General features: G+C 45.4%; 1 protein-coding gene across 3 annotated transcripts in view; it reads right to left on the reverse strand.

The window, feature by feature from the left end:
- The window catches only part of Cfap43 (cilia and flagella associated protein 43), a 99,266-nt gene extending 82,839 nt beyond the window's left edge, over nucleotides 1-16,427 (reverse strand). For 2 of the 3 annotated variants that reach the window (XM_031390624.1, XM_031390622.1), the window contains exons 1-5: nucleotides 16,081-16,427; nucleotides 14,653-14,906; nucleotides 9,531-9,627; nucleotides 6,051-6,218; nucleotides 3,272-3,422 (exon numbers count right to left, since the gene is read on the reverse strand). In XM_031390624.1, coding sequence (XP_031246484.1) covers nucleotides 3,272-3,422; nucleotides 6,051-6,218; nucleotides 9,531-9,627; nucleotides 14,653-14,906; nucleotides 16,081-16,223 — 813 coding nt within the window. In that variant the 5' untranslated portion in view covers nucleotides 16,224-16,427. The remainder of the gene's footprint in view (nucleotides 1-3,271; nucleotides 3,423-6,050; nucleotides 6,219-9,530; nucleotides 9,628-14,652; nucleotides 14,907-16,080) is intronic. The other variant, XM_031390623.1, reaches the window with a different exon arrangement.
- Between the last annotated feature and the right edge of the window lie 493 nt (nucleotides 16,428-16,920).

Consider the following 16,920-nt stretch of genomic DNA (forward strand, 5'->3'; position numbering starts at 1 on the left):
GTAGACAGTACATAGAAACTGGACCCTTGAGCTTAAATTCATTATGTTGGATCCAGTTTTTCCCTAGATAACATCTGCTTTTGATTTTACACACACACACACACACACACACACACACACACACACACACACAAAACTGGATAGTTTTCTCATACCCAAAATAATTTGTATAATGTGTATCAGGCCTATTTAAAGGCCTACGGCATGCTATTCTGGTGGTAGCTACAAAAAAGATGATGGGATTATTTAATGTCTGTAATCTCATAAAAGCCCCCAGCTTGCCAATATTAAAGACTCTTACATAGATCAAGTCACCATGGATTTCTTTGCCATTAGTACTGAGGTCACAAGAAATGACATCCCAGAGGCTGGAGAGAGTGCCCAGCAGTTATGAGCACAGGCTACTCTTGCAGAGGACCTGAGTTCAGGTCCCGGCACATGGCAGCTCACAAGCATCTTGTTACTCCAGTTCCCGGGAATCTGATGCCCTCTTTGGGCATGTAGATGCCTAATGGCACACAGGTATACATGCAGACAAAACACTCTTGCACATGGAATAAAAATTCAAACATTTAAGAAAACAAAGAAATGGCATTCAAGAATAGGAATGAAATGGAGGCACTTGGGAGACAAGCTCTGCCTGTATTCTACTCACTGGACAATCACTAGTCAGTGCTTTATCTGTTTCCCCGTGTGTGTGTGTGTGTGTGTGTGTGTGTGGATGCAGGTGTACACGCTCAGATGTGTGTGTGTGTGATGCATGTGTGTGTGTATGCAGGTGTACACACTCAGATGTGTGTGTGTGTGTATGCAGGTGTACATGCTCAGATGTGTGGGGGGGATGCAGGTGTACACGCTCAGATGTGTGTGTGTGTATGCAGGTGTACGCACTCAGATGTGTGTGTGTGTGTATGCAGGTGTACATGCTCAGATGTGTGTGTGGGGATGCAGGTGTACATGCTCAGATGTGTGTGTGGGGATGCAGGTGTACACGCTCAGATGTGTGTGTGTGTGATGCATGTGTGTGTATGCAGGTGTACACGCTCAGATGTGTGTGTGTGTGTGTGTGTGATGCATGTGTGTGTATGCAGGTGTACACGCTCAGATGTGTGTGTGTGTGATGCATGTGTGTGTATGCAGGTGTACACGCTCAGATGTGTGTGTGTGTGTGTGTGATGCATGTGTGTGTATGCAGGTGTACACGCTCAGATGTGTGTGTGGGGATGCAGGTGTACACGCTCAGATGTGTGTGGGGATGCAGGTGTACACGCTCAGAGGATGGAGGTCAACAGCAGGCATCTTATCCCATTTCACCTTTGCTTCTTAGGCCAGGACTCTCACTGAAGCTGGATCTCCTCATTGGACCCACCCCATGCTGATCTGACATTGGAGGCACACTGCTGGCACCCAGGGCCTGACACTTGAGCTTCATCCGCTGTGCCAACTCCATGGCCATTTAAGTGAGGCTCTAAGGATTTCATAGCATCTTCCAAAGGCAAAAGACAGTCGCCTGGATTTTAAACGTTTTATGTTGGACTCATTATTGAGTGGGAAGTGTGAACTATTAGGACTCCTACAGATTTACTGGAGAGAGGGAGGGAGGGAAGGAGGAAGGGAGGGGAGGAGGGAAGGAGGAAGGGAGGGAAGGAGGAGAGAGGCAGAGACAGAGAGAGGGAGGAAGGGGGATGAGAGGGGGAGGGAGAGTAAGTGAGGGAGGTGGAGGAGTGGGGTGGGGGAGGGAGGAGGGAAAGGAAGGGGGAGGGGAGGGGGAAGGAGTGATTCCTGGCTGAGCGCCAGTTTTTTTACTTTGCTGCCCTCTTGTGTCTGAGATGGGGTGGTGCACTTTTCATGGCTAGAACCTGGGCTGGATAAGAATTGATCATGTTCCCTAATTTACAGAAGTGAATTGCTGAGGTTCATTAGAAGACATAATGCGAACACGGACCGTCTCTCTTGTTCTCCACAGACATTTTACGACAGTGCAGTCTTTCACAGCGTGTTACTTCACGCATGTTCACCATGAGGTAGCTTCATTTTCTACAGTGCTGTTTCACTTGGGCACATGCCCCTTTATCCATGGTTTGGTTCCACAAGACACCATCATAACAGGTCCCAGTGGTCCACACAAGACACCATCATAACAGGTCCCAGTGGTCCACACAAGACATCATCATAACAGGTCCCAGTGGTCCAGAGACTGATGGGCTTCATCTTCATCTATCCCAAATTCCTTGTCTCGTGACTTCCTCCTTCTGTCTCCCTCCTGACCACCGTTCTGAATCCCATGTACCATTTTGGCTACTCCAACCACACAGTTCTGTTCTCTGTCCCTCAAACGTGCCAAGCTATCTCACCCAGGGCCTCTGGACATGCTGTCCCCTGTACTTGAAACAACAACTTTCTTCTTCTTCTTCTTCTTCTTCTTCTTCTTCTTCTTCTTCTTCTTCTTCTTCTTCTTCTTCTTCTTCTTCTTCTTCTTCTTCTTCTTCTTCTCCTTCTTCTTCTCCTCCTCCTCCTCCTCCTCCTCCTCCTCCTACTACTACTACTACTACTACTACTACCAGGAATGGCTCCTTGTACTTCAAGTCTTAAGAAAGAGACTCACCCCTGTGTGATGAGTTAATGTCTCTCTTTGCTTTGTTGTTAGCCTGTTTCCTCCAACAGGAACATTCCTGCTTGGTCACCAAAGAGAGTCAGCTCCCTGGAAGGAGCTTGGTGTACATGTGTAGAAAGAAGCAAGCAGCAAGCAGCAGGGATAGGGGAATGGGGGTCAGGCTTCTGGCAAATTCGGTTATTTTAAAAATCCCTCTGTCACGTTCCACTCCCCTGCATTTGCTTGTGCTCAGGCAGAGATGGGGGCTTCTTGAAGACCACTCTTTCCCCTCCTACAGTTAGCATCGTGCTTCTTCTCCACCCCATCCTCCCCCCCAGACGTTATCTGCTTCGTCACCAGCCCCTCCCCTTTGCTCCCAGGTGCTACCCCTGAGAACAACCACACTAACGTTTGTTTCTCCATCTCTGCCACTTCGCTCCTATGGGGGAAGGGGGTCTACTTGCCAGCTCTCACACCGCATCACTACTTGCTTCCTCCCCCTCAACGTCAGTCTGTCCAAAATCAGTGTCACACCTGCTTGACACCATCTTCCCAAGTGTCCAGACCCCTGTATGTGGGGTCTTTGCTTCTCAGGCGATGCAGTCATGAGCAGGATGGTCCTCCATTCCCAGATGTCTTATAATCAAAGACTTGCTTTGGAGCAAGCAAGATAATTACCCTGAATGTCTCTGCCTCTTCGCCTACCAGCCCAGCAATGGCTGACAGTGGCAAGACAGGCCCATAAATGAGATCCTTTGGCAGAGAGGTGGGGAAAAGCACATCGGTTTCATTTAAGAACGTCCCGTCTTCTAGGGGTAGCTTTACCAACCTGTAGAGAAAGGACACATCAGAACAAATGGCGTAACAGAGATTACATCAGTAAGTGGAGGTTCTATGTGTCAGTGGAAGATGGAGAGGAGGTGTTCTGCCGTAAAGCACACACAAGAAGATAAGGGACCAGCAACAGGTTTGTTTGTTTTTTTTTTTCCAAGACGGGGTTTCTTTGTGTAGCCTTGGCTGTCCTGGAACTCACTCTGTAGATCAGGCTGGCCTCAAACTCAGAAATCCACCTGCCTCTGCCTCCCAAGTGCTGGAATTAAAGGCGTGCGCCACCACTGCCCAGCCCAGCAACAGCTTTTAAGATACACGCCATAAAATGACAGTTCACATGTAGTTAAGAATTAAAGGCATAGCCGGGCGGTGGTGGCGCACGCCTTTAATCCCAGCACTTGGGAGGCAGAGGCAGGCGGATTTCTGAGTTCGAGGCCAGCCTGGTCTCCAGAGTGAGTTCCAGGACAGCCAGGGCTATACAGAGAAACCCTGTCTCGAAAAAAACCAAAAAAAAAAAAAAAAAAAAAAAAAAAAAAAAAAAAGAATTAAAGGCATGAGGAATCTTGAGAAGACCCTAAGTTAATGTGTGAAGCAGAAACTATAAATTTAAATGCTGAGGGGAGGTCTGGGGTGTGCTGTAGCCAGCAGAAGAGCATCTTCTTCTTGTAAAGTGACAGGTGACAACACTCAGTTCCAGCCAAGAGAGTTGCTGACATGCAAGAGCTTTTGGTTTTAAAATATTATCTGGATATTTGTGAGAAACCTCTCAAGTTTTGAATGTTGGCAACTCAATCAAATAAAGAAAATATTGTGCGCTGCAGGAAAAAAAAAAACCACATATATAGTCTGACAAAAACCCATCTTCAAGTTTATTATTTATCTATGTGATAAAGGTGGGTTTGCGGGCAGGCAAGGCAGAAGCTCTGAGATACCTCGGGCAGCGCCCGAGAAGCGCTACCTAGAAGCGAGCAAGTAGGTGGTGGAGAGATGGAAGAGGAAGAGAAGCTGTTTGTGTACTATGAAGAGAGGTGGAGCTGAAGACATGATGGCAGTGGGAACAGCCTGACATGACAGCCCTGAGACCATGATGGGGTCCAGGCCCCTGATGTCACTGAGAGCCAAGTCTAGGTTTGTGGTCTGGATGCAGCCAGGGTCTGTGTTGATATCGCTGGTTCTGTCCTGGATATGTAAATGCAACCTGAAGCCATATTGATGTCCCACTGAGATGGCTCTGCCCACCACTAGCCACCACTGGCGCCAGTGGTCACATGAGCTCAGGGGAGTTAGTCCCATACCACCAAGGGAGAGCTGTCACCTGGGGTGGTGCTGGAGTGCTAGGCCACCACTGCCCAGCGATAGAGATGTTTTATCTCTTTTCTAATCTTTATTATTTTATTTACTTGGGTAGGGCAAGGCTTCAAGGGTGGAGGGTAGATACGGAAGGACTGGGTAACGAGTGGGAGCAGAGTACACGAGGTGAAGTTCCAAAAGAGTCAATAAAAAGTATGTTTAAAAAAATATAAGACATGTGAGTTTGAAGATTCCGTGGCATTGAATCAGAGGTTGTGTTCTATGAAAGGGAAGACAGTTTTTGGAGAATGGTCACGTAAGCAGGGTCCGCAGCGTGGAGGCATGGCTTAAGTGCATCTAAGTCCTGAAAGCCCTCTCCCACCTAACTCACTTTGTGTATAGAACAGTCACACCAACAAGGTTCAGAGATGTTCAGCAACAATGTTGCAGTGGAAGGTTGTTCAAGGGCCTCAAAGTGAGAAGGGTGGGTGTGATACAGCAGGTGCCTGTCCCTATGTAGACCTGGTTGAGAGTTCACCCACTGCTAAGAGGCAGTGCTCCGACCTGTGACTGGAGACAGACCTGGGTGCTTGTGAAAATGATCGTGAAGGAAAAAAGTGTGCCAATCAGAACTCTTAGATGCTTCTGGTTTGAATGGGTTTCCTTTTTTTTTTTTTTCTTTTTTCATTTCTTTCTGGCTTCACATGTTATCTAAGGTGGGTTGCCAAAAGTTGTGATTTCAGGCGTATGTCTTTCCCACATCAGGTCTTCAGTGAAAACGGTCAACCCAGTGGCACTTTGGGATCTTGAAGTCTTTGCAACAGACATCCATTACCAACTGTCACCATTTGTTCCAGAACTTCCCTTTGACACGCTTCTTTTTAAAATGGGTAACTCCCCTGATACTGCTCTGTGTGAACCCTGGCTTAAGTACCATGGTTGACTGTATGCTGTGCTGTGTGCTTCTGAGGTCTGAGAGATTCTTGTTTTATGGACTTTAGGAGAGCAACAAAGAAACAGGAGCAAAAGGTCACTGGTGTCCTTTTTATATAGTAGTCACATTTAAAAATATCAATTTGAGCAAGTCAAATTTTGCAAAATTAAACATGTTGGAACAAGCTCTCAGAAGTCAAAGGGAAGTAGACAGGTGAGCAACCACTCCAAGCTCATTATAGATGCGGAAAACTGTTATGACTTGTAATAGGTTGTATGTATGTGTGTGTGGCTGTGCTGTGGCTATCACATGAGGCCACTTAACTCATCAAAGTGGCCCAGTGATGGCTGCGAACGCCAGTGAAGATCATGGCATGGCAATGGAACAACACAGGCCCCCTACCTGATCCTGAAATGATGCTCCTGGTTACTTCTTTCAATGGTCCACACGCTCACTGTACTTGAACTCGATAAACACATTTGGTGCCAGTTCATGGGGTTGAAGGACATCTGGCTTATATCCATGCCAGGATTTGATTTCTTGCACAAGATGACATTGGCTTCCCAGTTCCTTCGATGGGAATGGCATTGATGAAAACATAAGTTTTGTTTAATCTGATGTCTGGAAAATACCTAATTTTCAGACAGCTTGCATCAACCAGGACATAGGTTGTGACATAATTTCATAACCTATGACATAAACACCAAACTTTTAAGTGACTATATTTAAATGAATCTCTCTAAGGAGTGAAACAATATATGTGTTTAAGTATTGCTCCATAGTACCAGGGTCATTTTGTCCTTCTTGTTTGATCTGAATTTAACACACTCAAATCTGAGGAATGGAAACATCATCATATTGGTGTCTAAATCTCTAAGTGTGGTACCTGAGCACTGCATGTGGATCTGGGTGTCCTGCACTTGTAGTTCATTTACTGACATAAAAAAAAAATTAAAAATCTGCTACTTGATTTGCCCATTTGAGAAAATAGCCTCAAATTCTGCCAGCTAAGTTCTTTGCTGGAGGAATGGGGAACGAACACACACACACACACACACACACACACACACACACACACACACACAACGTGATGTATGGTCTTTGATCTGTGACCTTGCACACAGCACTCTTCTGATCAACATCCTCACTTTCTTAAGGCTGATCCCGACTTATACTTTAAGTATTGCTGTGGGTTAATGGGAAAGGCAAGCATTCATATAGTAATGTCCCAATCTTCAGAATATGACTTTATTTGGAAATAGGATTTTTTTTTTTTAAAAAAAATAAAGGTAATCAAGTCAAACTGCAGTCATTAGGGTTGGCCCCAATTTAAAGTCATTGATGTCTTCCTAAGAGGGAAGTATTATGAACAGACACATGAGACATGCCATGTGGGAATGAAGACAGAGGTCAGGGTGGTGCATCTATGGGCCTAGGAATGTCATAAGTGACCATCAAGGTAGCAGTGGGAATTGATCAGGCACAGAACAAATTCACTTACAGCCCTCAGAAGGGACCAAGCTCGCTTGCATCCAGAACTTAGAATTCTGGTCTCTAGAACGTGAGACAATGAATTTCTACTTCTTAAGTCACCTGCTTTGTGGTATTTGTTATGGTGATCTCAGAAAACCAATATGAGGGTTATACTTCCCTGACCCCTCCTCCATTCTTAGGTTAGGTCAGGTGTGATGGTTTGCATATGCTTGGCTCAGGGAGTGGCACTATTAGAAGGTGTAGCCCTGTTGGAGTAGGTGTGTCACTGTGGATGTGGGCTTAAAGACCCTCATCCTAGCTGCCTGGAAGTCAGTATTCTGCTAGCACCCTTCAGATGAAGATGTAGAACTCTCAGCTCCTCCTGCACCATGCCTGCCTGGATGCTGCCATGTTCCTGCCTTGATGATACTGGACTGAACCTCTGGATCTATAAGCCAGCCTCATATATTGTCCTTATAAGAGCTGCCTTGGTCATGGTGTCTGTTTACAGCAGTAAAACCCTAACTAAGACAGATGGGGTACCCCCTGATACATGCTCCTATGTACCTAAGATCACTAGAAGCTGTGAAATATCTCAGTTGCTCTAGGCTTAAACTCTACCCAGAAATTTAACAAATAAGAATAAAACAGTTCAAACACGGAGAGAGAACACTGATGCTGGCCGCTTCCAATATGAGGTTGGGAAACATTTTCCTACCAGCTTTCCCAGACACAAGTGGATTCTGTCCCTTGCTTTGACCTGTGTTTGACTCTCCAAAGAAATGAAACTTTGTTCTCTTCAAATATTGATTAGCAGGCCCCAGTGATAAGGACAAGCATGCTCTATAGAGTGGAGTGTTTAACTATGAAACAGCTGTGACTTGTATGCATGGCCTCAGAGAAGAGCTTGGTCCAGTGCTCTGGCATAGAGACTTACAGAGACATAATTGTTCTTGTACTCCACCTACCAGTACCTAACTACCCCCTCCTCTTCAGATCAGGCTCACAAACTGCTGTCCGTGGGTGTTTTTGGTCCTTCCTCCCATTCATGTGTGCAGGATCTTAGGATCATGAAGACATCTTTCATAAAAATGTCAGACTTGGGATAGCTAACATGCTATACTCATCTCATGGCAAAGCAAAGGAAACTGTTGCCTCTGCAGCATCAACAGATAACTACAGCATTAGCAGATTTCCAAACCCTCGAAGGTGCATAGATGCAGACAGAACAGAAGTGCGTGTATGGCACCTGTATATGAAATGTGTAGAAATGGCAAACGAATCCCGAGTGACAGACACACACCAGAGGCTGACGTGTGTGTATGTGTTTAAGAATCAAACTCAGTGCATACTCAGTGGAAAACATTTTACCAGTGCACTACATCATGAGTCTTCAGTAGAGTGCTCCCTTCTTCCTCTTCCTCCTCCTTCCTCCCCCTCTCTCTTCCCTTCTCTTCCCTCCCCTCGGTTTTATACTTTAGAGCAGGTGCCCAGGATGGACCAAAACTTCATAGCCAAGGCTGGACTTGAAGTCACCGAAATCTTCCTATCTCAGCCTCTCAGTGCTGGGATTATAGGTGCAAACTGCCCTACTATGCTCAGCTTTTGAAGGTTCAGCAGTTAAGAGCACTGAATGTGCCTTCAGGGGATCTAGATTTGATTTTCAGTACCCACAGGCAGACAAAATACCTACTTAAATAAAATAGTAAAGTGGAAAAAAAAAAGTGATACGTAAGTCGTAAGTGACACTTGGCTCTCTGAACCGGGAATCTTAGATTTTTGTGTAAAAAAGCTAGTGTTCAAAGAGTGGCCTCAGTCACCCCAGGGACATCTAGCACTTCCCACTGAAAAAACAAATCTCAACTCCCCAGCGAGGTTTATGCCAATGATGGCAGAGAATGCACCCACAAAGCTGGCCACATGTAAGGGCCTAGCACAGACACAAATGTGTCTAACCCACAGGTTTCTCTGACCAGCTGGCTAATGTGCTAGAATGTTCCAGTCCAAGTATACTGCTCCAGTGCCAGCCATGAATGGCTCACTTCAGACTGAGCTCGGACACACAGACCATCCATCCTACTTTAAACACAGACAGAAAGCATGCTAATAACTCAAGAAGAACGGCTTGCTTTGGGGAGAGATGAAAACTTTAAGCGCTTAGAACTGTGTTCCTAACTAAGAAAGGAAGGTGGTAATTCAGCTGCCACGGCTTCTGTCCTGACACATTTCATACCTGAGCAAAAAGACGCCATTTAAATCATTCAACCAGGGTAGTCAACCTCCTCACCTTCCCTTGTTTGGGGTTTTCCATGTGGATCCCCTTTGGTAAAATCCAGAGGAGGGAGATTCTGGGGGAACCAGGGGGGCCAGGATTGGGGGAAGACAGCCCTTCAGGGTGCTGGGACTTACCAGAGGGTCAGCTCAAACTCTGGGAGAGAGGAGTAACTGGCCAGGTAGGTGCCACAGTAACTGAAGCAAAGTAGAGTGTAGTCCAGGAGGATGTCGCCTAAAAGATAAAACCCAGGACATAGACTGTCACATCCAGATGAGCTCACGGCCACACAGAATGCTTCCCTTGCCTAGTGATTAGCACATTCCTCTAAAGCGCTTTCTCAGGAGGTAAGCAATCCCCTGGCCCTCATCTGAGAGGTGTTTTTGTCTGGTTTTGTTACAAACAGGATCTCCCCATGTAGCTGAGGTTAGCGCTAAACTCATGGTCCCCTGCCTCTGCCTCGAAAGTGCTAGGGTTCTAGCCTTCCTCCACTCAAAGCTGTCCCTATTCAGATTATTAGATCACTGTCTTTAGACTTTGGCGCAGTACTGAGCAAAGTACACTAGAGTGTCCCAACCTGATTCGGAATGAATGGCCCTGACATGTCTATGAGACATTGGGATTAGAACAGTTACTCAAGTGTCATGTGTCTTGGGAGGTTCCAGTAATTCTAGCTAATATATCAAATAGACATCATCAATAAGGATTTATAAATCCATAGGCCATGTCTGGCCCTCAACTCAGTTTTTTTTTTTTTTTTTTTTTTTTTTTTTTATCCATTTCTTAGGACAACTTTCTTTACTCACTTTAAAAGTCTTGGCAATGAGATGTTTACACGGTAGGGCTTGGGGAGGCTGGCTGAGGGACAGAGTGGATTTCTCCTTGGCCTGCTCTTCTTTAGTGTGGTGCACAGGCCCTAAGCTCAGCCTTGGTATTTGAGCTTGTGTGCTTGCTCTGAGTATTTTAAAGACTGCTTCTTTTTTTACATGTCTCACTGTAAGTGTGTGTGTGTGTGTGTGTGTGTGTTAGACTGTATGCCACGTGCGTGCAGATGCCTGCAGAGACCAGAGGAGGGTGTCAGATCTTCAGCTGGAGTTATGGGTAGCTGCAAACTTGTGGGTGTTGGCATTAACTTGTCCTCTGCAGGAGACCGTGCGTACTCCTCACTGCCGAAGCATCTCTTCAGCCCTGCACTTTTTATTGTTAGAGTGACCAGAGTATATCTCTAAAATGTGACTGTCATTGAATTTATTTAGCATGGACTAATAAAGAGAACAATATTATTTATTGAGGATGAGATGCAAAATAAATACATTTTCTGTTGGATGAGACCTTATACAGCTATTTTATATCCTTCTGACACTTTCCTTATCATCAACATTAAGTTCTAATTGCTATATAATATTATTATGAATTTAAAAAAATAAATATATGATTTTTGAAGAGAGTTTTTAAAAGCTTAGCAAGAGAAAAAGAATCTATATCTATATTTCTAACATCAAATGTGGTACATTTCTTCCTGTTTTTTTTTTTTTTTTTTTTTTTCCTTTCAGACAGAACCTCACGGAGCCCAGGCTAGCCTTGGATTCACTAGGTAGCTGAGGATAGCCTTGACTCAATATCCTCCTGCCTTTTCCTCCCCAGTGCTGGGCTTACAGGTGTGCATTGCTCAGTCTCTCTTCTGTGTGTTTACATGTAAAAGTACATACAAACCTACTTTCTGGATATATGACCTTGCTTGTACTAAGTGTTGATTGACTATCATATGACTCATTTTAAAAACACAGTTTAGATCGCACAAGGTGTTCTGTCCTATTGGTTTCTTGTTTATACTACATGTAGCATTTTATCATGTTCCTAACATTTTTTTCAAAAATTTGATTTATAATGTTTGCAATAACACTTCATTTTTTTTTAACATACCACTGTTCATATACTAAGGGTTTGGACTGCTTTGTCTTTACAATTACGCAACTCCTTTTAACTCCTTTGAACGTGGACTTATAACCATATTTCATGCCGCTCCATTCTCTCATGCTGCTACATGTCCTTAACACTGACTTCTGATTCACATGATGGGCCCAGAAGGGCTCTATCAGTTTATCGGCTTGCCGGATCCCACTGCCAGCTAGCGGGAGGCTATCAATTTCTCCACAGCTCCAAACACACTGTGAGCCTGCCTGGGGGGAACAGCCCCGGATTGAAACCGTGCTACAAACGTTCGATCACCTGCGGTGCTCCAGTTGGTGTGGCTGAGCATGTGCCTGTTGGAGGTGCCCCATATGGAGTCGCTTTCTCTCCTTCCAGTTTTACATGGGTTCTGGGATTTGAACTCCGGCTTGGGAAAGCAAGATTTTTGTTGTTGTTGTTGTTGTTGTTTCGAGACAGGGTTTCTCTGAGTAGCCCTGGCTGTCCTGGAACTCACTCTGTAGACCAGGCTGGCCTCGAACTCAGAAATCCGCCTGCCTCTGCCTCCCAAGTGCTGGGATTAAAGGCATGTGCCAACACCACCCGGCTGAAAGCAAGAATTTTTATCTGTCGAGCCATCTTGCCAGCCCTAAGCTTTTCAAAGGCAATTATTGTCAGACAGTTTTAATATAATTGATCACATCTGGCTTGTGATCTGTCTGGGAAGTTCCTTGCTGTGTGTTCCTATGGGATGTTAATCCTTTAAGGCTTCGTTAAGTGCTGTGAGGATTTTTTATTATATTTTTATATATATTTTCTTCATTCTTTTTGCATGCTATTTTTTATGTGTGTGTGTGTGTGTGTGTGTGATTTGGTGTTAACATTTGTTAGTGAATACACAAATCCTTACAAGTAGGGTGCTAGATTCTTCTCCAACCTGAAATAGCTATAGTATCCTACCATACTTCCCAGCTCTTTTCCAGGGGGCTTGCTCATCTTGAATCCCATTTTCATGTGATATGAATTATGATGAACAGGATGCCAATCTTGACACATTAGTTCAGATATTCAACATTTTTTAACATCACTGTTGAACAATCCTTTGGGGTATGAGTTTCTTCACCACAGTCCTCACTTTTTCTGGATCTAGTCTTCTTCGTGCCTCTATTGATCTGAGTGTCCCTAAAGGAACACTATTCTCCTAACCCCCGAGCACTGTGAAGTTACAAAGACCCTCTTGCCTGGCTCCTGGCTACCTCCTTCTCTTACTTATTCCAGAAACACTCTGGAATCTCTTAAATCCTCCCTACTCTCTAAAACAGTGAGCCCATGGGTGACTCTGTGACAAATATTAGAAGTATATTTATTTATAACAATCACGTTTTCTATCCTGGAATCTCTCAATATATATGTATGTATATATATGTATATGTATTCATTTATTATATTGTGTGTATACACACACACACACACACACACACACACGTATGTTAGTTCATATAATCCAGTCCTAAGTTGGGAACTCTCTGTGGGGACTGTAACCATGCTTCATGTTTAAGAAGCCCTCAGCTTAGCTTCGTGGCTCCAGCCCTGGGCAAGCAATCAGGAGTTAATTCAAACTCATACATATATATTACATTTACCCTACATGCATGGGCATTTATTCTGCAACCTATCTTACTACGTATTCCTTACCAAGTCCCAACAGATGACCGCATCACCTATAATGTTCTGTTTCACAGCTATATATTTTGTTAAATATTTTGTTGTATATTTATTGTAATATATTGTATATTATAATATATATTGTATATTGGCTAGGCCTTCTGGTTGATAATAAATGACACTGATGGTAATAGATTTTCTTGATGGTTTACTTCAGCTTTTACTGTGAATCCTTCTAGGGATTTGTTATTCAATATGGATGTTGTCTACTGGTTTGAATTAACTCCTGATTACTTGCCCAGGGCTGGAGACACGAAGCTAAGTGAAGGGCATCTTAAACATGAAGCGTGGTTGCAGTCCACACAGACAGTTCCCAAATTAGGACTGGATTATGTTTTTATTAAGGTGCCTTAATCTGTGAAGAACAATTTCTAGAACAATTCCTCGAGAAATAACTTGTAAACTACAGAGATGGAGCTGACTTGACCCAATGTGGTTCTAAAACTAAGCCACCACCACGGTGGAGATTGACTGTGCTGGGCATGTGCGCTCTTATTGTCAGTTTTGTTGGAGGCAAAGTCTTGCTTTTACTTAGGGGGTCATCATAGAATCTGGCTCCCTCCTCACTTGTTCAAAGTCTGGATTACAGGTGTAATCAATCACCACACCCAGATTCTGGATGTATTAAATGGGCTCATTAGCTCGAGGCTCCTGGAGGTGTATACAGCTTCTCAATCCATGGAAGTCAGTTTTATCTGTGAATGATTCAGCAGTAAGACAAATAATAGATAACCATGGATGAGTGCTTGGTGTGTGTGTGTGTGTGTGTGTGTGGAGGGGTGGGGTGTGTGTGTGCTAGTATCAACTCAAAGTGAACATTAGAGGCTATGTTTAGCCCATTTGTGGTTAAGAACAGAGAGGTTCAGTTCAGACTTGCCTTTAGTTATTCAAGCATCAGTTTGTGTAAGAATTCCAATTCCAATAAATCACCAGGAAAGAGGAAGAAACATTGTTGCAGAAGAGGCCAGTTCTGCAGCCCCTGCGTTTCTCACGGCTTAAAACATCACATCAGTCACCTGAGAAATCTTGTTCAAATTAAGGTGTTGGTTTGTTAGGTCTGGGCTGGGCATCAATTTATGTGTATTTTGAGGGAGTAGTTGTTTCTTTTTAACTTGCCCAGGCTAGTTTCTAGCTCAAGGGCTCAAGTGAGCCTCCCTTTTCAGCCTCTAAGTTTCTGGGTCCACAGGTGTGTGCCACCACAACGGGATGATTCTCTGCCCTTGTAGCTTGTTCCTGAGGTCACGTCAGTGTTGACAGGAAGCACACCACGGTTAAGTCAGAAGGCTGTGGCATACTGAGTTAAACCTTTAGTGGTCAGCTTGTCTGCTTTTGTTTAAAACAACCTTTCACAATACAAAAATACCTTCACTCATAAGAACTAGACTTGTTCACATAAAAATTTTGTTCAGTAGCCAGGTGTGGTGGTGTACCCCTTTAATTCCAGCACTCAAGATGAAGAGGCAGATGGATCTCTAAGTTCAAGGTCAGCTTAGTCTACAGACTGAGTCCCAGGACACCCAGGGCTACCCAGAGAAACACTATCTTGAAAAACAAACAAAACAAAAATCCTTCAGTTCCGGGGTTGAACGGGGTGAGGGTGCGGTAGGGGGAGGGTCTCCCAGATACCTTTTAACTTGTTTTTTCGGGTCAGTGAAGGAAAGCTGTAAATGTAGATGACAGGTTTAAGTCTGCGGTCGGAGAAAGCCACGACTTCACCAGGAACATTAGTTGCCACGACGCCCACAATCCCATTAATGCACTGGAGCACTGTCTTCTTCTTGGTCTCGAGGTTAATGAATATTACATAGTTCCCCGAAGGGTAGCAGATGGTCTTGTCATTGACAAAGTGAACGTTCTGACTAGGGAATCCTTGCACCCATCTTTGAGAAAAGATAAGATCACCATCAGTATAATCCACGCCTGTCTCCTTTCCAACACAGCAACTAGAAAGCCATCCCAGGCTTGGAAACACATCCGCTCCATTTTTAACTCCCTCTCTGCTCCAGTCTTTCATACTGCTGTGAGAGCAGTATGAGTTAATGGACTATAGGAATGTAAAGATCAGTAGGTCTCAGGCCAGTGAAATGGCTCACTACATAAACAGGAGCTTGTAGTAAACAATGCATCCAGGGTTCTTTTCTTTTGACTATTTTTTTTTTAAATTAAACTCAAAATCAATTAAAAAATCAACTAAAGAAATAAAAAACCCTTTGAGTGGGACAGCATCCTCTGAGGTTGTAAGCCACGTGACTTGCTTAAAGTTTACACACTTGAAGAATATGTGGCTCTGTTTTAGACCTAGAATCCGCATAAACACAGGGAACAATAGAATATGAAATCCATGGGGACAAAGAAATTAGAACATAAGTAGTACATTGTAGGCGAGGATTATGTGGTAGGTACACGGTGGAAGGAAAGTCTGAGATAAGGAAAATTCTATTTTATTTAAATATTAAAGACATATTTGAAAGTGGAGGAAAGAGAGTGAAGGGCACAGGTTTTTGGGATCCGTCCCTCTCCCCCCAGTCCGCTTCTGCCCCCCACTCCCACCCCATGACATGGAAGCGCACAGCAGTGACAGAGGACGCTCAGTTGCAAGCAATTCTTCAGAATGTGGGGGGACAGAAAAGTCTAGTGTCTAAGGCCTAACAGCTATGCACATGAATCCCGAGTGAGGGGGAAGGAGTTAGAAGGGAAGGACCGCAGCTGGTGGGGGAATCTCCTGAGAGGGTGCTGATGAAGAGGAGGGCTGAATGGGCTGCAGGAGCTCTGGGACTGGGTACCGAGGCAGGAAGAGGATGCAGAAACAGGATGTGGGGGAGAGAAACGCCGGGCAAACAAGTGAGGGTCCCTTAGCAGGACAGCAGTGTGGTGAGGTGGGAAACTGAGGTCAGGAGGTCGAGGGGTCCAACAGGAGAGGCTGCACAGGGCGAGGGGGGTAGGGGGGCTGGGGCGGGGAGGTGGAGAAGCAGAGCGACTTTGCTTGGAGGATTCGAGGGGTGGGGGTCCCGGCAGGGTCCCCCCCTCCAGCCCCGTGCGGCCGCGATGACGCACCTCACCGACAGGGAGGTTCCGGAGTAGTGGGCAGAGGCAGAGGCTGTGGCAGAGGCTGTGGCAGAGACTGTGGCAGAGACTGTGGCAGAGACTGTGGCAGAGGCATCGGCAGGGACTTCTTCGCGCTCCCGGCCTTGCGACATGGCGACTCTCAGCCCACTCGGGGCTGCGGCCGTTACTCCGTGGTCCTGCGGGGTCGGGCTGAGACGCCCGCGAAGACGCCACTGTTTACACTTGTATCCGGGAGACCAGGAACCCCGCGCCCATTGGCTGGCGGGCCCCGCCTATGGGCTAGCGGCAAAGCGAAGCAGCAGGACCCATGGTTGTGGATGATGGAGTGGCTCTGCTTCGGCAAATAGTTTCAATATTAATAAATGTCAAGACAGTTATTTCCCCGCACCGGTTGAACCCAGTGGGCAGAAAGCCAAGTCAGAATCCAAAGGGTTAAGGGCACAATGGCTGCATAACCAACCCTTCAGGTTGTCTCCTCTGTTAGCTCAAGGAGGCCTACTGAGGTAATCTGGTGGATGACAGGGCATGCTCTTCTCCCCTGTCTCCTTGCCTCTCTCCTGTCTAACCATTTTCCATCCATCGGTGTCTCCAGGTCCTTCCTTCCCATCCTGGCAAAGAAAATAATACGTTGGACTCCCCATTCCCTCCCCACCTTCTCTACAAGTGCTCATGACCCGACCGGCCTTCTCTACTCTTCTCTCTCCCTCCCTCTCCCTCTCTTCCTCTCTCCCTCTCTCCCTCTCTCCCTCTCTCCCTCCCTCCCTCTCCCTCTTCCTCTCCCATTCCCTCTCCCTCTCCCTCTCCCACTCCCTCTCTCACTCCCTCTCC

Source organism: Mastomys coucha, unplaced genomic scaffold (genome assembly GCF_008632895.1).
Source record: "Mastomys coucha isolate ucsf_1 unplaced genomic scaffold, UCSF_Mcou_1 pScaffold21, whole genome shotgun sequence".
Classification (NCBI taxonomy): Eukaryota; Metazoa; Chordata; class Mammalia; order Rodentia; family Muridae; genus Mastomys; species Mastomys coucha.